The following is a 22,834-nucleotide window of genomic DNA, read 5'->3' on the forward strand; positions in this document are numbered from 1 at the left end:
TACTTCTCAAAATTTCCTGTAAACATGCATGAGAAATGTTTTCTTTTTAATTTGATGTTTTAGATGTATCACTCAGTACCTACATAAGTCTTCTTGTTATGCAGAATGTATCATCTTCATACCCTTAATCAGGTTAACATTAGTCTTCAGTTACATTTTCTATCATTGATAGATAGAGCATATAGAGCGTCTGAGGAGTGTTTTATTAGTTTCAGCAACACAAGCAAAGTTACAGTTATAGTTTGGGCAAGAATGTCTATTTTAGTCCCTCAAAGTATTCCCTTATGCCATCCACACATTTTTTAGACTATCTGCGCATGCGCGCTGGTAGTCTTTAAGACCGCAAACTCCAAAGAACTACTTCTATTCATGTCGTTTTAACCCATTTTTTTGTCTCAATGCGCTCTATGTTTTGTAGCAGAATGACGTCGAAACCATAAAAATAGATTATCCGAGTATGAGTTATTGCTTGTTCGGCTATTTCCGCGCTGTATTTCGGCGTTTTATTTTTAGCAGAATATAACTATTTATAGATCGTTATATTTATCAGATTAGTGTGGGTCAAAATAATAGATGCTCTGGTAGGAAGGTAACATACTGATATTCACTCTGAGTTCAGCCCAAGATGTTTTAGAAATTATTACCGACTGCAAGTGTACCATCCCTGCAGGGTTTGTTTGTTATTATAACCTTGTGTGACCATAAAGCACGCTTATTTGTAAGGGTGTATTTCTTATATTACTTTTATGAAATAAAAAACAAAAATGATTGTCTGAAAATCAAAATAGTTGTATTCCAGGTTTCACGTTGCTAATGCTTCAAATACTATGATTTGCCTGCTATACAATAGCAAAATACTATTCATTCTGTGGGTTTTAGGCTTTTTTTTCTAATAAGATGTTTACATTTTTTGCGTAAAAGCTTCGTTCCGATGTATTCTTGGCATAGTTTTGGAAATTAGCCTTTCAATTTATTCTAACACACTTGCCCTGATACGACAGTGAGTTATGCATACTTTTGATGAAGCAAAGTAGTTCGGATTTAACCTGTAAAACACACAATTAAAGAGTGCGAAGCATTCATAACAGCACTAGTATTATTTCTAAACAGATACTTACATAAAACATAAAAAAATAAATATTTATCAATAATACTTGAAAAGGCACAATCATATTCCTATTCTTAGAACAGACAATTTCCGATAATCTAGAAATAGTTTCAACTACATTAACTGACTGATTTTCTAAAAATAGTTTCTACATACATTAACTGACCACATGTTTGCCCTCACCGCGGGAAAATGACCATCTGATAAGCTCTGCATTTTGATAGGAATTATTGCTAAAGTTATTCGTAAAAATAAAATCATTTTCCTTAAACAATTAAAACGTGTATGTTCATAAAACTTGCATAACGTATGATATCTAATCAAAGCACTGAAAATCTTAGAAGCGATTGAAAAGGGCATGCATTGCCAGGGGCGTAGCCAGCGTTACGCACATACGCATGTAACATTTATTTGAAAAATGAAAGGTCGAGGGCTAAACTAAAAATTGGTATCAGAATAAAAGGAAGAGCAGCCAAAGTAAAAGTTGCTTCCCTGTGATAGATAGCTTTCTGAGCAGAAATCAATCACTTGGTAACTACAGGGTCGGCGGCCTCGAACCTATTAATCCTTCCAAATACACCTCAGAGCTCAACATGTTCATTCCATTTTCCATTGTTTTCCACTGGGTAGACCCCACGAACTCCCAACCGGCTACAGGGATATTTCCCATCCCACACCCTCCCCTTTTAGTGTGTAACATTCAGTAAAGTCTGGCTACGCCGCGGATTGTGACTTTAAATACATAGGGATACGTCGCCTTAAGTGATAAGCTGTGCATCTTGAATGAAATTATTGCTGAAGTTCTCACATGTTTGCCCGCAGATAGTCTTTCAGCGCCTCGCGCTTTGATTTAGCCATGAAATCCAGTCTTAAAATGCCTTTGCAAACTTTGATAACTTTTGATACACTTCAAATGATGCTGCGACTTGATGTGGGGATACAACCAGAGATTACAAGGTGATGAGGTCAAGGCTGTTTGGTGCAAAATCTAGCTACTGTGCTGTTGCAAATATTCTGTAACAATGGCAAAGCGATGTGCTGGTGCATTATTCTACAACATCTTGACGCAGCGTTTTGTGGTAAATTGGCGCATGGTATGATAGTGGTCAATAACACCAAGAGATAACATGATTCCTATGAAATATGCCTGTCACACTGCAGTAAACAGGTTACTTGGACTCTTACGCCTAGCTTTCACAGGACACTCATTATTTTAATCCATCCACATTTTATTATTATCTTGGATGCGGGATAAAAAAAAAATTGAGCCATGTTTCATCAGCCGTGACAATCTCTCTTAACCGCAGATAATGGTTGTCATTGAATTTAGAGAGCAAAGATGATTTTCTGTTCCTTCATATAAATGCTTTTGAAGCCTTTTCTGAGTCTGAGTCTAGATTGTGTTTTGAGACAAGAGAGATACAAGATACAAGATACAAGAATCTTTATTTAATGTCGTGTATATGATAACAGAAAAAATTAGCTCAATGAGCTTTTTTCCGACATGAATAGCAAACGTACAGAACATATCAAAACATAACAATGAGCTTGTGACCTGAAAATAAAGCATATATGTTTAAAGTAGGTTCAAGTATTGGAACAAGCATTTACAAAAGCTTTTCGTTACTATATTCATGCATACAATTATGAAAAGTAAGATGGATTAGAGCATTGAAAACACTGATAACATAAACAAGTTTTCCCGGCTGTACGTGTAATCTACACGTGCACGGTTCTGCTAGTTGACATAATCACTGTGAAATGGACTGTTTGTACTCATGGCCTTTATTCTGTAGGTTGAGTGACTGTGACCAGTTGCCGTGCTACCATGAGGCTACAGCAGACATGTGTATGGAGGATGTGGATTACAACACAGAAGTATCAGGCGACGGTGGGCCTGAGTCCTCTAGCGACGTCATCATTAACACTGGGGATGGGGAACTCCCGCCCCCATATTATCAGGTGAAATATGTGGATAAAGATGTCTTTTGAATGTTTATGAAATATTATTGTTCGGTATCATGTGACATTTGGTGCAAAAACCTTAATTGGGAAAAAAATTCAGGTAAAAAAAAATGTATAAATTGAACTACGATAATACAGTTATTTCGCTAAATCATTTCAAAGAATTAAAGTTGAACCATTGGCATAGCCTTGGTTTTGTTGCGGTCATCATATAAACATGGTAACGGTGGTCATTACTCAATAGTGTTTACAGTATTCAAATGAAACTTGGTCACATGTTGAAAGAGACAATACACTGAAGTACAAAGAGGCACACAACTTTGGTATTAATAGTCATAGAGTGATTTTCCCTTTTTTTGAAAAAAAAATGACGAGAGAAACTCTAATATTTTGACAGCATCGGCCATTTTTACTGCAGGTTACAGCGCACTAATTTCAGTTGATGAATATTAATTTTGTTTTACTTAACAAAGTTTAATGAATTGCTTTAACTGTCATGAATTGTTCGTTTATGTCTCTGTTAAAAATAGACATTATACTTCATTTGAAGTGTATATTTCTGATATTGTTGATCCTGTTGGGTACTAATTGTAAACCCATTGTGCAGATTGAGGCTGACGGAAGTCTGGCACACTTATATATATATTGCCATATGTTTAACCTTATCATAGTCTATGAATTATTTTTGTAAATGCGCCTTGTATTATATTTTTTTATGAAATAAGCTCGCTACTTGCAACATTTTGTAATATAACTTTCGCGAGTCTGTTGTCATATTTAAGGAATGCTTGTGCTGACCAAAGCACACATTCAGTTTTCCCAGTATTGCTGGATACTGAAAGTACCTGGCTTTTGATTGGTTGCCAGCAAGCAGGCATACTTGCCAGCATCCATTCAGCGCAGCAGTTTCTGTACCAGTTGCTAATTTCAATAACCACAACATTTTGAATGTACAGAACTTTACCATACTGAGCTTTATTTCTTGAACCAATCTTCCTGCTGGCGTCTGTATTCCGAAAGGTCGTTAAAAGTATCTAGTAAGCAATAGTAATTAATATGGTACATGTATATCAAATAAATTCATAGTCTTCTTAATATTAAATAATAAATAATAATAAACATTATTTTATATAAACTTTAAAAGCAAGCAACTGGTCTCAGCTAATGCGCATGCGTGCATGTCATTTATGCATCGTCTTTGTAAATATTGAAATGTTTTACACAAATGTTTTAATTTTCTGAAAAGGGTGAATTAATATCACAAAAAAATGGTTCTTATGAAGGATACTGTGTTCCATTTGAAAGAAAGGTGCAAAAAACATGGTATTTCTACCTTATAAGATGATCCTTGATAGGACCCACCATTCATTTAATATTTATACGTTTTCACCTATTAAATTCACAGTAACTATCTGTTTATCTGTAATTGATATTTCCATAAATATTTAGTAAGAACCTAGTTATGAGTTTTTCATTTAAAAAATTGTATGTCATATTATTTATAAAACTGAGTATCACTTTGAAATCAAGACATCATGTTAACAGTTATGCAAGTGCTGAAACTCTTGTTGGTCAATTTATTTTTTCTAAAAGTACAACCTATATTTACAGCCAATGAAATTGCAGATAGGCAATCATTAAGCACTAGGCTTAATCCTAAAGAATTTTAAGTTCGCGGTTGGTTAAAGGTCCACCCACTGCCTCTTATCAGATACACAATCCTTAAATCAGATTTTGCGTTGGCAATGTGTCAGCCAGTGAGTCAGCCAATGAGGTTGTTTTCTAAGTCTGTAAAATGACCTGAATTAAATTCTTAATGATTAAGCAGTGCTTGTCCCTACTCTCACTCCGCCCATTCTTAGTCATTCATACTTTAATTTATGTAGTCTAACTTCTACTTAACCACTCCTGAGTACCTATAACCATTTTCTTATTCTTATTCTTATTCAGGCTATGGGACACAGAGTGATTGAAGAAAGTACAGGTGACCTAACAAGCATCACAAATGGTCAAGGTCACTCTGAGGTCGATGATGATTGTCATGACAATGATAACAGTGATAATGGCAACTGTACATGTGACAATCAAGGTGACGAGAGTCATTCACATTGTCGCAGTAGTTCACAGAATAATCTTGATGCCAGTGATGATTATAACTTGGTTAAAAGTCGTAGTAATAATAGTGAGATGCGAAACTGTGGTACAAGCTTGCATGCAGAGTGTCCAGAGAGGACTAGTTTACCAAGTGGAGGGGGTGGGACCTTAGGAGGGGTGAGTAGGCAAATTGGGGTCCAGGAAGGGGATGGAAATCAAGAGAGGGGACAAGAGGGGGCCACAGGGACCTCATGGCAGCAGGACAGCAGGGCTAAGCCCAAAGAAACACTGGCACATTATCAGGATATGTCGCCAATTACAATCTAGTCATGGAAGAAACTTGTTAAACATGAAATATCCAATCACAATCTGTACTTTTCATCTGATTGCTGTTCATAACTGTTTAATGGTTGAAAGTCTTTTTTGTTGAATTATGAATATAGTATTTTATTTACAGTGTTTTACACACAGCTTTGGGAGGTGGGCAAGGACCTTTTGGACTTTGGGAAAATGCATAATTTTAATTTTAATTCAGAATTAAAATTTTGCCTGGAAATGCACAAGATACTTAAAAAAGTACCTAAGTCAAAAAACTGTGATAACATGTACTTTGTTTCTTAAAAATTACTAACCCTAGGGGTTCCATTTTTATCAAATATGAGATGGGACTGATCAAAAGAATTTGAATGTCTATTATTTCTTTATACTGCTATTTTTAGCTTTAGTTAGTCCCAGTATTGTGATTGACTTGGTGATTTTGTCAGCATTTTAGTGCGATCGACTTTAAAGCTGCACTCTCACAGATTGTTTTATGTTTGTTGTCTTTGAATAAACCAATTATTGAACCAGTGATATAAAACTGCTGACAAATTTGGAACATTAATATGATAAAACTGTGATCTGATCCATTGTCAGCAGTCTTATATTATTGGTTCTCAGACATTTACGCAAAAATTGTCTCATTTCTAATACAATTTTTTTTTTTAAATTGTCCAAACGGTCAATCTGTGAGAGTGCAGCTTTAACCTTGATCATGACTCAATCTTTTTAAGTCATTTGAATTAAACTTGCTACATATGTTACCAAAACTCATTATACGCATGTCCAGCAAGGCCTGATACTCTGGCTTTAAGCTTTCATTGAGTAACGCCCCTTGTTCCAGTGGTCGAAATAAGCACGAGCCTGCAAGCCCGGGCACTGGTAAAATGCTTTCTTGGCTTGCTCAAATTCTGGGTTTTATATAGCAGGACTTGATAATAATGTAATGCCAAGCACTAGTGTAATGATTCAGGGTTGTTCATCCGAAAGACTAATTTCAATGACTGTAATGTTAAACAAAAGAAACCACGAGACACGCTCTGTTGCTCTCTTCATTTAATTTGCTCTAAATGTTCAGGACTATCATACCAAGAGCTTTGACATTTAAAACATGTTACTTGTTTGTTCTGTTACTTTTAGTTATGATAATACTATTGTATTTACAATGGGAGTCAGAGCTTTAGCATGAAAAAATATATTCATGTTATGCACCAGTCAATTATAACCACAACCCCCCCAGGTCTGGGGAATAGTGGGGACTTTTTCTTAGATCTAGCCAACCTCGGGTAAAATCCCTGCACTGCGGGGACAAACTGATGGTAAAATCCCCGCCAAATGCCCCGACACCCCAGGGACCCTAGGTAAGGCCCATTCCCGGCTATATTTTGTGCGAAGACAATACCACCACATTCAACTGGCACTGTGGGGTCACCTGGAAGGTAAAAACACGGCACATTTCCCCAGCTATCCCCGGACCTGGGGGAGCCGTGGTTACAATTGACTGGTGCATTATGTTATGTTCAGTTATAATAATACTATTGTATTTACAATGGGAGTCAGAGCTTTGATTAACATTTTGAAAATTGTTTGGAACAGTCTGTTTGATTTTTATTATGAGTGATTTCATAATATGTAATATGAAAAAGATCTGAACAGTACTTTTTTACTTGTTTTATAAGATGAAAAAGATCTGAACAGTACTTTTTTACTTGTTTTATAAGATGAAAAAGATCTGAACAGTACTTTTTAACTTGTTTTGTAATATGAAAAAGATCTGAACAGTACTTTTTTTACTTGTTTTATAATATGAAAAAGATCTGAACAGTACTTTTTTTACTTGTTTTATAATATGAAAAAGATCTGAACAGTACTTTTTTACTTCTTTTATAATATGAAAAAGATTTTTATAATATGAAAAAGATCTGAATAGTGCTTTTTTACTTGTTTATAGATACTATGTGTTTATGTGTTAATACCAAGGCCCTAATTCCTCAAAACTTCTTAAGTCTCTTATAACAGGATGAAGCTAATCTCACTACCAGTATTTTTGTTGTTCTATAAAATGAGTATTATTTACTTCATAAAGAGTTTTTAGAAATTGTGCAGAAATATTCTATATGATAATGACAATAAGCCATTTTTCATATATCAAAATCCATTTTCAGTATGTATTAAGTATTTTAGGCTAATTGAAATAAGCAACTTAAGCCTGTTAAGCTTAAAGGTGCTCTCCCACAGATTGAACAATTTTTGCAAAAATCCATGGAAACTAGTTATGTAAGACTGCTGACAAAAAATTAGATTGATGATTTTTTATACTTCAGTTAAACAATTGATGTTTTTTGCATTTTTCTTAAACCGTTAGTAACAGTTTAAGCCATAAAACAGTCATTTTTGAACAGAAATATGAAAGTCTGCGATCTGATCTTTTGTCAGCAATCTTTTATCACTGGCTTGCAGATATTTACGCAAAAATTTGCTCATTCCAAGACAAAAAATATAAAAGTTGTAAAAATGGTAAATCTGTGAGAGTGCAGCTTTAAGAAGTTTCGAGAAATTGGGGCCAGGGGTTCTAATGTCCAGGATTATTCCTGATTTCAGGATTTACAGCTTTTAACTTTTAACTCTTGTACAATTGTAAAAATTGTTTGTTGCTCGCTCATTTCTATCAAAAACAGTAGGGAGTACTGCAAGTTAACTGAATGTATACGACTTCGGAAACAAATCAAACAGGGTCTAAACCTCTTTATCCTGCTTTAGGCATATACCCCTCATTTTCAAACAGACCTTCCGGCCTCGGCTACTTTTCAGGATTGACAATTTTTAGTGGTTCAAACCCCTTGTATAGCAGAAAGCAGTTATTTGTTTTGGTAATGATTTTTTAGAAAATGTCTGTGTCATGTTTAGTATTACATTTATGTATAACAGAGTTTAATATTGTATTTTTTATCGTGATTAGTGGTGCAATAAAATGTTTTTGTTTTAAATATGTGCAATACTTCTATACGGTGTAAATATTTTTTTCACATTTTGCATTTATTTTTAAGTTATGATATCAGTAGCGAAAATATTAATGTTATATTTTGTGTGAATCATTAATAACCTGTGTGCAGAAGGTAGAAGATAAATCTGTTAAAAATATGGACGATGATTGTTCATTTCAGTGCAGTATCCATTAAATATCATCTAGGTAGCATCAAAAGTCATATTCTCAAGAGTGAAGCAGCTTCTAGTGAAAATATTAACTTTTTGTGTTCACAAGATTTATCTGTTCAAAATACTTTTATATAGACAAAAATCTGTCGATAATTGTTCGTTTCAGTGTCATATCCATTAAATATCATCAAGGTAGCATCAAAAGTCATATTTTCATGAGTGATACAGCTACTGGTGAAAATTTTGCGTTCACAAGATGAAATTGAATCTCACAGGAACAATTTAGTTCTTCCTTTTATTGTATGTTAAAACTACATCAAATATTATTTAATCTGATAAGCATGTTAATGCAATTGTGGATGTCACATCATTTCGGGAATGACGTTGTTAATTTTTTGGTCCAAGTTATGTGCACTCATTTTTGGTTCAGGCAGTAGGACGGGTAAAAATTACAAAACGGTAGGCCATTTGTTCAGAACTTTGTTAAAGTTAACACGTTGTTATCATCAAATTTGTTAAATTTAAAATTATTACTGTTCTGGAAGTTTTTATCTGCTGTATTTCTTACAAGATTTGGGACAGTCTTTTTCTGCTGTACTTGTTTATATTTAAATATGTAAGCACATAATCAAATATTGTTTACGATTAAAAGTTAACAACGATGTTGCTAATCATGTTGTTAACTTAACAAAGCTCTGAACAATCCTCCCATTGACTAATATCAAAATGTAATTTCAACCATTCAAAATAGTTGGATGTCAATTATATCCCACTGTTAATTTTTATAAACCACCAGAGAGCATTATATCAATAATGGTCATGAAAACATGAGAATATTTAGTTCTGAATTTTACAGTTTAGAATCTTATATTATAATTTTTCATAATGCAAAATGAACATAGTCATTGTCTAGTCTGATCTCTCAATACCTCTTTGTCCGGTTAGCGCAGTGGTTAGTGCACTCCCTTCTCACCAAGGCGACCCGGGTTCGATTCCCGGCCTGGTGAGTTTGGTTAGTGGTCACCAAGCCAGACAAGTGGGTTTTCTCCGGTTTCCCCCACAACACGAGACCACACTCTCGTGCAACATCGTGCCAACGAGAGTGACTTAGTATAAGCTATCATAGCTTCCTTCACAATCGTTGTAAAATATATGAAATATATAATGGTTAAAGTAATACCTCTTTATATTTTTCTAAGACTTATTTTTTCGAAGTCAAAAAGATGGGTTATTGTGATAGTCTTTTTGTTGTCATTGGTGACAGACTCCGTGTTGGCAAAAAAAATTAACCTTGGCCATACCACCAACACCGTTCCAAGAAACTCAACTGAAACTTGGCACACATGTTGCCAGAGGCGATATGATACGTTCATTTATAGCTGCACCCTCTTTTTTATTATTTGTCTCTGAATCAGCTGATTTTTGCATCAATGCCTTCAATTCAGACATAAAAGATAACTCACAGTAGAGCAGATCTCAATTGTTCGAAAAAAACGTTAGTTTTCTAAACAATTGAAATCTGTTCTATTGTAAGTAAGAATTGTGTCGGTAACGAGGTCTCATATTAAAAAATGTATTTAATGTCAACGAATGTAAGATTCCCCTTTTTTCTATCCAGGTTGTATTTCAGACATGTTGGCGTGTGGGGGTATTATCCACATGTTATGTTAGCTCAAATTTTTATTAAAAAATATATGTGACCAACTGACAATGTTTCATGGAACGTAGTAGGCCATGCATCTTAGACTCTTACTTGCTCATAGGGTTCCCGTCAATTGATGCTCTTTGAACCTCAACTCATTCATGATCCAATTCTGGACACGCTGGTTATGAAAGTATACAGCAAATTTTTAACCAAAAAAACACACCTTCACTGGAAAGGTAAATGATATTTGATTTAGTTTAGGCATGTGGTGCAAAAGACTAAAGATGCAAATTAGACACATGTTTCACCTGACAGTTTCATCACACTACGTTGTGTTCTGGCAGCCATTTTTGACTGACTCATATGCTGGTTTTAATGAGAGATTACATCGTGACTATATTTGTCAACCAGATAGCACATAAAACACTATTATAATCATAATCATAACCACAGGAAATGGATAAAGAGATATTTGCGCAGAAATACGTAATCATAATCAATTGTAATCAAATGTAATGAATTACAGTATTGGAGCAGCTGCAAAATACCAGGATAATTTTTATAATTTTAGTGACATCTCTTTAGCCATATGTAAACATGGAAGCATTTTTGCCATCCCTCGTTTTATTTGTATGACAATATTTTTCAGGCATGGTTAGTTAGTGACATGATTTATTGCTTTAGTGAGATATTACCAGCGATTTTCTGATTGGTTTGTTTTCAAAACAGATAAGACAAGTAACTTAGTAACGGTATAAAGACGCAATGTAATCATGAACTTGGATTGATTCAAGCAAATCATGTTGGAAATAGGCGGCTAGGACAACTTTGAGCTGGTCTGTTTTTTTAAGGGGAAAGTCTAGGTATTGGGATAACTTATCTTGGTGTTGATGACTAAAGCTTAAAACGTGGGCATAATTCAACACTGTTTCATGATATTTGAAGCTGCAATCTCACAGTTTGACTGTTTTGATAACTTTTATTTTTTTGTCTTGGAAGTAGCCAATTCTTGCGTAAATGTCTGAAAATCAGTGATATAAGACTGCTGCCAAAGATCAGATCACATTCTCCATATTTACGTCAATAAAAATATGTTTTATGCCAAAAAAACTCATTAGTAACACTTTTTGCCATAAAACATTAATTTTTGTACATAAATATGAAAACTGAGATCTGATCTTTTGTCTGCAGTCTTATATCACTGGTTTCCAGACATTAATTCAAAAATTGGCTAATTCCAAGGCAAAAGTTGTCAAAACAGTCAATCTGTGAGAGTGCAGCTTTAAATGAAACCTGGAACATACGTTACCAGAGACAATGCACACATGTACAACCCCAGCTTTGATTATTGAAAATGAATGCCCTTTTTCATTGAAAAACATCATAAGACCATTGGCGTCTGTTCCCCAGTGTTCTGGTTTATTAGATCTCATGTTTTTGTAGATTTTGTTTAACTGTTTTCACAGATATGTCATTTCCATTTCTGTTGCTGTTTACTGTTTTTACTTGCATCTCCAAACTTTACTTGTTATTATGCCCCCCTTCGAAGAAGCGGGTGTTTGATTTGCTCATGTTGGTCGGTAGACCAAATCTTGTATGATTGATAACTATAGAGTATGCATGGGCTTAAGGTCCTCAAACTTGGCAGGCATGTTGGCATATGACCCCTATTCGTTTGAAGGTCAAAGGTCACGGTCATGGTGACTATGAACACAAAAAGCTTGTGTGACTAATATCGAGAGTATGCTTTTTCATACTGTCATTAAACTTGCCAGGGAGGTTGGTCATGACCAGCAGAAGACCCCTATTTATTTCGAAGTTAGTATTAGTCAAAGGTCATGGTCACTTTGATCTTGACCACAAAATGTTTGTCCAATTGATTACTAGAGTATGCTTGGTCCTATGGTCCTCAAACTTGGCCCAATTGGGGACATTTGTTATGTGGGTGTGACAGCTCTTGTTTTTTTAATTCATTTAAAATAAAATACATGTAGCCTGAAAATCATTTTTCATTGTTATACTATAATGATTATGTTATTTTTGCATTTAGACTTGCTCATGCTTTAAAAGGACCAACTTATTTGTCTTCATTATCTGTTTTGTTTCTGTCCTATTTATGTCATTGGGCCTGTGAAGGATGGCAGACGGTCAAGGATTAACTTTGGGCAGCAGCAGCATCATCACTGTCACTTTTTCATTTCTCATCAGTAACTTTTGAACGACTTGTTGTAGTGGAGTATGCACAGTTGTCATGCTCAGTAGATTACCCTTATATATATTGGGGTCAGTAGGTCAAGGTCAAAGGTTAATTTCATGGTGAACTTTACTAGAAAAATGATGGCCACTCCTGATAGGCGACACTGATTCACTGAATCTAGTTTCTAAGAAAAGTGCACATTTTATGAGGTATATTAGGATGTTAGCAGAAACTGACACTGGCTTTTTCCAGAGATTTCTGGTCTATTAATGGTAGAGGTACAATCATTTCACAATTCTAGTGCACAAATATTTGTCTCAAAATTTTCCTCCTTGTGAAAATCAATTTAAGAGAAAATGTTTAATGAACTTGTCATTTTCAATGGACTTTGCATTTATCAAAAATGACTTAATAGCTGAATTAGCAAAAAAGCAGAGGCAAATTACCGAGACTTAACATTCTTCCAGATCAGAATATTGAAATTTGTTGTTTAAGCAAATATTAAATCCTCTGTATATAGTAAGCAAAAACAAGCAAACAGCTTGAGAAATTATCTAAAGCACAGCAAGGTTGAAAGAGTAAAGAAAAATGCTATTCCTTTCTTAAAATATTCAGTTTGTTAAATAGTAGTATTTTAAAGGTAATAATTCTTTAGTGCATTGACAAATATGAGACAATGGGCCAACTGTTCAGAAATTTGTTAATAATAATTTTTATAATAATAATAAGTTGTTTACATTATCGTTGTAAACATTTAAAACTAACTACTCTGGAAGTTTAATTGATAGACTCGTAATATGCAGTATGCCTTACAAGAATTGAGACAACTGGTTGAGCTACGCTTGTTATACCCCCACAAACGAAGTTTGGGGGGGTATATAGGAGTGAGCTTGATGGTCGGTCGGTCGGTCGGTCGGTCGGTCTGTCGGTCTGTCTGTCGGTCGGTCGGTCGGTCTGTCGGTTTTCATGGTTTCCGGATGATAACTCATAAAAGGCTAGACAGATTTGAAAACTTTTTGGTACACAGGTGTAACATCAGAAGATACAGGTCAAGTTCGATATTGGGGCTGGTGGGGCCAAGGTCAAGGTCACTGTTACTAAAAATAGAAAAACGGTTTCCGGACGATAACTCATGAAAGGCTTGACAGATTTGAACAATTTTTGGTACACAGGTGTAACATCAGAAGATACAGGTCAAGTTCGATATTGGGGCTGGTGCGGCCAAGGTCAAGGTCGTTGTTACTAATAATAGAAAAACGGTTTCCGGACGATAACTCATGAAAGGCTTGACAAATTTGAACAATTTTTGGTACACAGGTGTAACATCAGAAGATACAGGTCAAGTTCGATATTGGGGCTGGTGGAGCCAAGGTCAAGGTCACTGTTGCTAAAAATAGAAAAACGGTTTCCGGACGATAACTCATGAAAGGCTAGACAGATTTGAACAATTTTTGGTACACAGGTGTAACATCAGAAGATACAGTTTGGTACACAGGTGTAACATCAGAAGATATAGGTCACGTTTGATATTGGGGCTGGTGGGGCCAAGGTCAAGGTCACTGTTACTAAAAATGGAAAAACGGTTTCCGGACGATAACTCATGAAAGGCTTGACAAATTCGAACAATTTTTGGTACACAGGTGTAACATCAGAAGATACAGGTCAAGTTCGATATTGGGGCTGGTGGGGCCAAAGTCAAGGTCACTGTTACTAAAAATAGAAAAACGGTTTCCGGACGATAAATTATGAAAGGCTTGACAGATTTGAACAATTTTTGGTACACAGATGTAACATCAAATGATACAGGTCAAGTTCGATATTGGGGCTGGTGGGGCCAAGGTCAAGGTCACTGTTACTAAAAATAGAAAAACGGTTTCCGGACGATAACTCATGAAAGGCTTGACAGATTTGAACAATTTTTGGTACACAGGTGTAACATCAGAAGATACAGGTCAAGTTCGATATTGGGGCTGGTGGGGCCAAGGTCAAGGTCACTGTTACTAAAAAAAAAAAACGGTTTCCGGACGATAACTCATAAAAGGCTAGTTTTTCTTGTCAGCAGTGTAACTTCTAAATTACTCAACAGATTTAAATAAAACAATACATGCATGATAAAAGAAGATGCAGTGTGCAGTAACCTTGGAGTTATGGCCTCTTTTCAAAGGAATGGTTTGCCATTCCTGTGTCCAGGCGGCATTTGGGGGTATTCGTCACTCCTGTGACAGCTCTAGTTTTTATTTAAAAAAAAAGGAACACATGCACCATCAGATAGTTCATGTTTAAAAGTTGACAACAATATTGTTAATCATGTTGTTAACTTTAAAAACGTTTTGTACAATCTGCTTAATATTTCCTGAACATATTAGTTTAATATCGGATATTTCACTTTAAAAGTTAACAACAATATTGTTAATCACGTTGTTAACTTTAAAAAAGTTTAGTACAATTAAGATGTTTCGGTATAATACAGAGCTCAGTGGTTGTGACAAAGCAACAATACCTCACTAAATCTTTTTCATTTATTGTTGTATTTAAAATTAGAGACAATTTTCTTTTGCATGTAATTGTTAGATTGATGGAATCATTATGTTATGATTATCAAAGTTTTGTCTTCATTTTAGAACTGATTGAAATAGCTTTTATGCCGATCAGTTCATATGGCTTTATGTGGATTGGCATTCAACACTCGGAGGCATTGGGGACCTGAGGTGTGCCTGCTTTGTGCTGATTGCCTCGTTTATTTGACGCAGGATTATCAATCACACGTTATGTTATCCTTCATTGTTCTCATGGGGGGCGAAAAATGAACAGCAAAAACCAGGATTGGCTTTCATTGTGAAATTTTAAATTATGCTACCAATAATTTAAATTACCAGTTTTTACCAAATAACTAAAGTTTAATATGTTATTCATGAAAGGAAGCAATGTTTTTTTATTGCACCATGAACTTTAAAAATGTGTCACACAATGGCCCTGTCATTTAAATGTTAGTCACAGGAAACTATGTTGTCATATAATCTGATTACATCATATTTACTAGATGACCTTTTTTATAAGTTTGAAATGTTGACTTCAAACGCTACTCTTAGTATTTACTTACAAAACATTTTGCCTCATGTTTTGTTATATTTTCAAACAAAGATCTTTTTATTTTGTGTCATGGTTGTCATGGCTGCTATTTTCCCATTTTGTGTCATGGCTGTATGTGCCCATTTTGTGCCATGGTTGTCATGGCTGTATGTGCCCATTTTGTGTCATGGTTGTCATGGCTGTATGTGCCCATTTTGTGTCATGGTCAATATGACTGATAAATGTGCCCATTTTATGTCATGGCTGTTATGTGCCCATTTTGTGTCATGGTTGTCATGGCTGCTTTGTTCCCCATTTTGTGTCATGGTTGTTATGTGCCCATTTTGTGTCCTGGCTGTTATGTGCCCATCTTGTGTCATGGTTAATATGGCTGATATGTGCCCATTTTGTGTCATGGTTTTCATGGCTGCTATGTGCCCATTTTGTGTCATGGTTAATATGACTGATAAATGTGCCCATTTTATGTCATGGCTGTTATGTGCCCATTTTGTGTCATGGTTGTCATGGCTGCTTTGTTCCCCCTTTTGTGTCATGGTTGTTATGTGCCCATTTTGTGTCATGGTTGTCCTGGCTGTTATGTGTCCATCTTGTGTCATGGTTGTTATGTGCCCATTTTGTGTCATGGTTGTTATGTGCCCATTTTGTGTCATGGTTGTTATGTGCCCATTTTGTGTCATGGTTGTCATGGTTGTTATGTGCCCATTTTGTGTCATGGTTGTCATGGCTGCTATGTGCCCATTTTGTGTCATGGTTGTCCTGGCTGTTATGTGCCCATTTTGTGTCATGGTTGTCATGGCTGCTATGTGCCCATTTTGTGTCATGGTTGTCATGGCTGCTATGTGCCCATTTTGTGTCATGGTTGTTATGTGCCCATTTTGTGTCATGGTTGTTATGTGCCCATTTTGTGTCATGGTTGTCATGGTTGTTATGTGCCCATTTTGTGTCATGGTTTTCATGGCTGTATGTGCCCATTTTGTGTCATGGTTGTCATGGCTGTATGTGCCCATTTTGTGTCATGGTTGTCCTGGCTGTTATGTGTCCATCTTGTGTCATGGTTAATATGGCTGCTATGTGCCCATTTTGTGTCATGGTTAATATGACTGATAAATGTGCCCATTTTATGTCATGGCTGTTATGTGCCCATTTTGTGTCATGGTTGTCATGGCTGCTTTGTTCCCAATTTTGTGTCATGGTTGTCATGGCTGCTATGTGCCCATCTTGTGTCTTGGTTGTCATGGCTGCTATGTGCCCATTTTGTGTCATGGTTGTCATGGCTGCTATGTGCCCATTTTGTGTCATGGTTGTCATGGCTGCTATGTGCCCATTTTGTGTCATGGTTGTCATGGCTGCTATGTGCCCATTTTGTGTCATGGTTGTCATGGCTGCTATGTGCCCATTTTGTGTCATGGTTGTCATGGCTGATATGTGCCCATTTTGTGTCTTGGTTGTCATGGCTGCTATGTGCCCATTTTGTGTCATGGTTAATATGACTGATAAATGTGCCCATTTTATGTCATGGCTGTTATGTGCCCATTTTGTGTCATGGTTGTCATGGCTGCTTTGTTCCCCATTTTGTGTCATGGTTGTTATGTGCCCATTTTGTGTCATGGTTGTCCTGGCTGTTATGTGTCCATCTTGTGTCATGGTTGTTATGTGCCCATTTTGTGTCATGGTTGTTATGTGCCCATTTTGTGTCATGGTTGTTATGTGCCCATTTTGTGTCATGGTTGTCATGGTTGTTATGTGCCCATTTTGTGTCATGGTTGTCATGGCTGCTATGTGCCCATTTTGTGTCATGGTTGTTATGTGCCCATTTTGTGTCATGGTTGTCATGGCTGCTTTGTTCCCCATTTTGTGTCATGGTTGTTATGTGCCCATTTTGTGTCATGGTTGTTATGTGCCCATTTTGTGTCATGGTTGTCATGGTTGTTATGTGCCCATTTTGTGTCATGGTTGTCATGGCTGCTATGTGCCCATTTTGTGTCATGGTTGTCCTGGCTGTTATGTGCCCATTTTGTGTCATGGTTGTCATGGCTGCTATGTGCCCATTTTGTGTCATGGTTGTCATGGCTGCTATGTGCCCATTTTGTGTCATGGTTGTTATGTGCCCATTTTGTGTCATGGTTGTTATGTGCCCATTTTGTGTCATGGTTGTCATGGTTGTTATGTGCCCATTTTGTGTCATGGTTTTCATGGCTGTATGTGCCCATTTTGTGTCATGGTTGTCATGGCTGTATGTGCCCATTTTGTGTCATGGTTGTCCTGGCTGTTATGTGTCCATCTTGTGTCATGGTTAATATGGCTGCTATGTGCCCATTTTGTGTCATGGTTAATATGACTGATAAATGTGCCCATTTTATGTCATGGCTGTTATGTGCCCATTTTGTGTCATGGTTGTCATGGCTGCTTTGTTCCCAATTTTGTGTCATGGTTGTCATGGCTGCTATGTGCCCATCTTGTGTCTTGGTTGTCATGGCTGCTATGTGCCCATTTTGTGTCATGGTTGTCATGGCTGCTATGTGCCCATTTTGTGTCATGGTTGTCATGGCTGCTATGTGCCCATTTTGTGTCATGGTTGTCATGGCTGCTATGTGCCCATTTTGTGTCATGGTTGTCATGGCTGCTATGTGCCCATTTTGTGTCATGGTTGTCATGGCTGCTATGTGCCCATTTTGTGTCATGGTTGTCATGGCTGCTGTGTGCCCATTTTGTGTCATGGTTGTCATGGTTGCTATGTGCCCATTTTGTGTCATGGTTGTCATGGCTGCTATGTGCCCATTTTATGTCATGGTTGTCATGGCTGCTATGTGCCCATTTTGTGTCATGGTTGTCATGGCTGCTATGTGCCCATTTTGTCTCATGGTTGTCATGGCTGATATGTGCCCATTTTGTGTCATGGTTGTCATGGCTGCTATGTGCCCATTTTGTCTCATGGTTGTCATGGCTGATATGTGCCCATTTTGTCTCATGGTTGTCATGGCTGATATGTGCCCATTTTGTCTCATGGTTGTCATGGCTGCTATGTGCCCATTTTGTCTCATGGTTGTCATGGCTGTTATGTGCCCATTTTGTCTCATGGTTGTCATGGCTGCTATGTGCCCATTTTGTCTCATGGTTGTCATGGCTGCTATGTGCCCATTTTATGTCATGGTTGTCATGGCTGCTATGTGCCCATTTTGTCTCATGGTTGTCATGGCTGCTATGTGCCCATTTTGTGTCATGGTTGTCATGGCTGCTATGTGCCCATTTTGTGTCATGGTTGTCATGGCTGCTATGTGCCCATTTTGTGTCATGGTTGTTATGGCTGCTATGTGCCCATATTGTGTAATGGCTGTTATGTGCCCATTTTGTGTCATGGCTGCTATGTGTCAATTTGTGCAATGGCTGTTATCTGCCCATTTGTGTCATGACTGTCATTGCAGTTATTTGCCCATTGTGTGTTATGGCTGCTATGTCCCCTGTGTATCATGGCTGTTATCTGCCCATTTGTGTCATGACTGTCATTGCAGTTATGTGCCCATTGTGTGTTATGGCTGCTATGTCCCCTTTGTGTGTTATGGCTGCTATGTGTCAATTGTGTGTTATAGCTGCTATGTGTCAATTGGGATTTATGGCTGCTGTGTGCCCATTGTGTGTCATGGATGTTATGTGCCCATTTTGTGTCATGGTTGTCATGTTTGCTATATGCCCATTGGAATGTTAGTGAATATTTGCATTTATTTCTGTGGTTGCCTGCAAAGCATGGCAGACACATACACATGTAGGGATTACTTTTGGTGTTGTCCCCAGGGTCACACTTTCCTTTCTGAGCAGTAACTACTGAATGACTTGTTGTGGAGTCTTTAAACTTGATATGCACATCAGTCATGGTCAGTAGATCACCCCTCTTGATTTAGAGGTCAATAAGTCAAATGTCAAGATCATGACCTTAAATGATCCCAACAGGCATCACACCTGATTTGGGGAATACTAGTCATCTCAAGTGGTATCAAACTGTGGAGATTTAATTTGTGGAGTTAAGCCAGAAGGCTGAAAGTGACATTAAAATTTAGGTTTAAAGCTGCACTCCCACAGATTTACCGTTTTGACATATATTTTTTTAATTTTTGTCTTGAAAAAAGCCAAAATTTGTTTTAATATCAGAAAACCAGTGATATAAGATTGCTGACAAAAGATCAGATCACAGCATTTTATATTTCCATTCGAAAATTAAAGTTTAATGGCTAAAAGTGTTACTAACGAAAAAAGCATAAAATATCAGTTTTGGGTCATAAATATGAAAACATGCGATCTTTTATTCAGTAGTCTTATATCACTGGTTTCCATGCATTTTCACCAAAAAATTGCTTGTTCCAAGACAAGAAATAAAACAGTTGTCAAAATGTTCAATCTGTAAGAGTGCAGCTTTAAGTACCTTCTTAAGATAACCCCACATATATGATAGTTTAAGTTAACATATTGCATATAATTTAATTGTTCTGCAATTTCTCAAAGCAGATCACATATTCATTACAGTCATTGAAGAATTTTATTTTGTGCTCAACATCAGTTTTGGTAAGGATGTAAATTCTGCCACAGTTGTATGGATGTTAATTTGGTGCTCTATTCAAATGGATAGGACATGTATATGTTTATATGTTTTGTTGAAATAAATTCTAAACTAAGCATTAAACTCTGTGTTAATATTCAACCCTTAATATACACCCCCCCCCCCCCCCCCCCCCCTCCACACACACACATGAAAAGCAGGTCCTATACCGGTACATGTTTAGCTGCTGGCATCTATGAAGGTGAAAATTCTCTTCTTTGACAATATCTTTTCTTGCATACCAGACGTGTGTTTCTGGTCATATGACCAGTGCTGGAAAAAACGGTCTTACACCCCCATGTAAGATGAGACACGTGCAACAACGCGCCACTTCTTATTTTTTTGTATGATTTATGAAAAGAATATTATGCCATTTCAAGTGCAATCAGATATATAAGTATGCAAGACTTTTAATTAAAATTGAAAATAAACGTGCCCTCCGGTCGGATTTTTATGCCCCCCGAAGGTGGGCAACTTAAAATCGCACCGTCCGTCCGTCCGTGCGTCCGGCTCAATAACCCGTGTCCAGGCTGTAATTTACCCTTGTATGGCCAGATTTTATAATAACTTGCAACATGTGTTCCATATACCAAGACGACATGTCGCATGCAAGGCACGTGTCCCTACCTCTAAGTTCAAGGTCACACTTAGTGTTTTTTTCACAATCGAGTGCTGCATATAAGGACATAGAGTATAGGTTGTCATGTCCGGGCTGTTACTTTCCCTTGTATGGACAGATTTTAAAATGACTTGCCACATGTGTTCCACATACCAAGACAACGTGTCGCGTGCAAGACCTGTGTCCCTACCTCTAAGGTCAAGGTCACACTTAGTGTTTTTTTCACAATCGAGTGCTGCATCTAAGGACATAGAGTATAGGTTGTCATGTCCGGGCTGTAACTTTCCCTTGTATAAACAGATTTTAAAATGACTTGCCACGTGTGTTCCACATACCAAGACGACGTGTCGCGTGCAAGACGCGTGTCCCTACCTCTAAGGTCAAGGTCACATTCACAATTGAGTGCTGCATAAAAAGACATAGAGTATAGGTTGTCGTGTCCAGGCTGTAACTTTCCCTTGTATGGACAGATTTTAAAATGACTTGCCACATGTGTTCCACATACCAAGACGACGTGTCGCTTGCAAGACGCATGTCCTTACCTCTAAGGTCAAGGTCACACATAATTGTTTATTCACAATGGAGTGCTGCATATAAAGACATAGAGTATAGGTTTTCGTGTCTGGGCTGTAACTTTCCCTTGTATGGACAGATTTTAAAATAACTTGCCACATGTGTTCCATATACCAAGATGACGTGTCACGTGCAAGACCCGTCTCCCTACCTCTAAGGTCAAGGTCACACTTAATTGTTTATTCACAATGGAGTGCTGCATATAAGGACATAGAGTATAGATTGTCGTGTCTGGGCTGTAACTTTCCCTTGTATGGATAGAATTTAAAATAACTTGCCACATGTGTTCCACATACCAAGACGACGTGTCGCATGCAAGACTAGTGTTCCTACCACTAAGGTCAAGGTCACACTTAGCTGTTTATTCACAATGGAATGCAGCATATATAAGGATATAGAGTATAGGTTGTCGTGTCCGGGCTGTAACTTTCTCTTGTATGGACAGATTTTAAAATGACTTGCCACATGTGTTTGACATACCAAGACGACGTGTCACGTGTAAGACCCATGACCCTACCTCTTAAGTTCAAGGTCACACTTAGTGTTTATTCACAATGGAATGCTGCATATAAGGACACAGAGTATAGTTTGTCGTGTCCGGGCTGTAACTTTCTCTTGTATGGACAGATTTTAAAATAACTTGCAACATGTGTTTGACATACCAAGACGACGTGTCGCGTGCAAGACCCGTGTCCCTACCTCTAAGGAGAAAGATACACTTAGTGTTTAATCACAATGGAATGCTGAATATAAGGACATAACAGTGTAGGTTGTCAAGTATGGGTGGTATTTTTTTATGTTCAGAGGCAATTTAAAATAACTTGCCATATGTATTTGACACGTAAAGGCAAGATCAACTTTTCATGTACTGACCTTGTTCATAGGTCAATGTCACATTCGGGGGCATTCGACACATACTGTGACAGCTCTTGTTCTATCTGTACCGGAAACACATGATAGATACTTATAATCTATTCCTTACCAAACTTGATGACAATGTCTATGAGCATAATATTTCTAACTCAGTCCATAACTAGTCTGATCCCTTTAATCACACCTTGATTATGGCCGTTTAATTGTCAAAAGTTTACAAAGTTGACTGTCCATAAGGTTATGCAGTTCTTATCAATTGTGTTCTTAAAGCTTACAGATAGACCGTTTTGACATCATTTTAATTTTTTATCTTGGAATGAAACATTTTTTGCATAAATCTCTGTAAACCATTGATATAAGACTGCTGACAAAAGATCAGATCGCAGTTTTCATATTTATGTTCAAAAATGTGGCTAATTATGGCTAAAAGCATTACTGAAGTTTAAGAGAAATGAGTTTTTGGGCATAAAATCCCCCCAGTAAATATGGAAACCTGCAATTTGATCTTTTGTCAGCAGTCTTATATCACTGGTTTCCAGACATTAATGCAAAAATTGACTGAGTCTAGGACAAAAAAAAGTTTGAAAATGGTCAATCTGTGAGAGTGC

The 22,834-nt window shown here is 37.0% G+C and overlaps 4 protein-coding genes across 4 annotated transcripts in view; 1 reads left to right on the forward strand and 3 right to left on the reverse strand.

The window, feature by feature from the left end:
* LOC128208718 (uncharacterized) overlaps positions 1-5,494 on the forward strand; it is a 75,553-nt gene extending 70,059 nt beyond the window's left edge. The window contains exons 5-6 of the mRNA XM_052912267.1: positions 2,905-3,070; positions 5,024-5,494. Coding sequence (XP_052768227.1) covers positions 2,905-3,070; positions 5,024-5,494 — 637 coding nt within the window. The remainder of the gene's footprint in view (positions 1-2,904; positions 3,071-5,023) is intronic.
* Positions 5,495-16,074: 10,580 nt separating this feature from the next.
* LOC128208719 (histidine-rich glycoprotein-like) lies at positions 16,075-16,545 on the reverse strand. The gene has a single exon (XM_052912268.1). It carries the CDS (start codon positions 16,543-16,545, stop codon positions 16,075-16,077), a length of 471 nt encoding a protein of 156 aa, XP_052768228.1.
* A 577-nt stretch (positions 16,546-17,122) lies between these two features.
* Positions 17,123-17,818, reverse strand: LOC128208720 (GATA zinc finger domain-containing protein 14-like). Its single transcript, XM_052912269.1, has one exon. The coding sequence runs from the start codon at positions 17,816-17,818 to the stop codon at positions 17,123-17,125; it is 696 nt and encodes a 231-aa protein (XP_052768229.1).
* Positions 17,819-17,970: 152 nt separating this feature from the next.
* Positions 17,971-19,441, reverse strand: LOC128208721 (histidine-rich protein PFHRP-II-like). Its single transcript, XM_052912270.1, has 2 exons — positions 19,371-19,441; positions 17,971-18,904 (listed from the first exon to the last, which is right to left on the reverse strand). Exons 1-2 carry the CDS (start codon positions 19,439-19,441, stop codon positions 17,971-17,973), a joined length of 1,005 nt encoding a protein of 334 aa, XP_052768230.1.
* Positions 19,442-22,834: the final 3,393 nt, after the last annotated feature.

This window comes from Mya arenaria, chromosome 11, assembly GCF_026914265.1.
Source record: "Mya arenaria isolate MELC-2E11 chromosome 11, ASM2691426v1".
NCBI lineage: Eukaryota > Metazoa > Mollusca > Bivalvia > Myida > Myidae > Mya > Mya arenaria.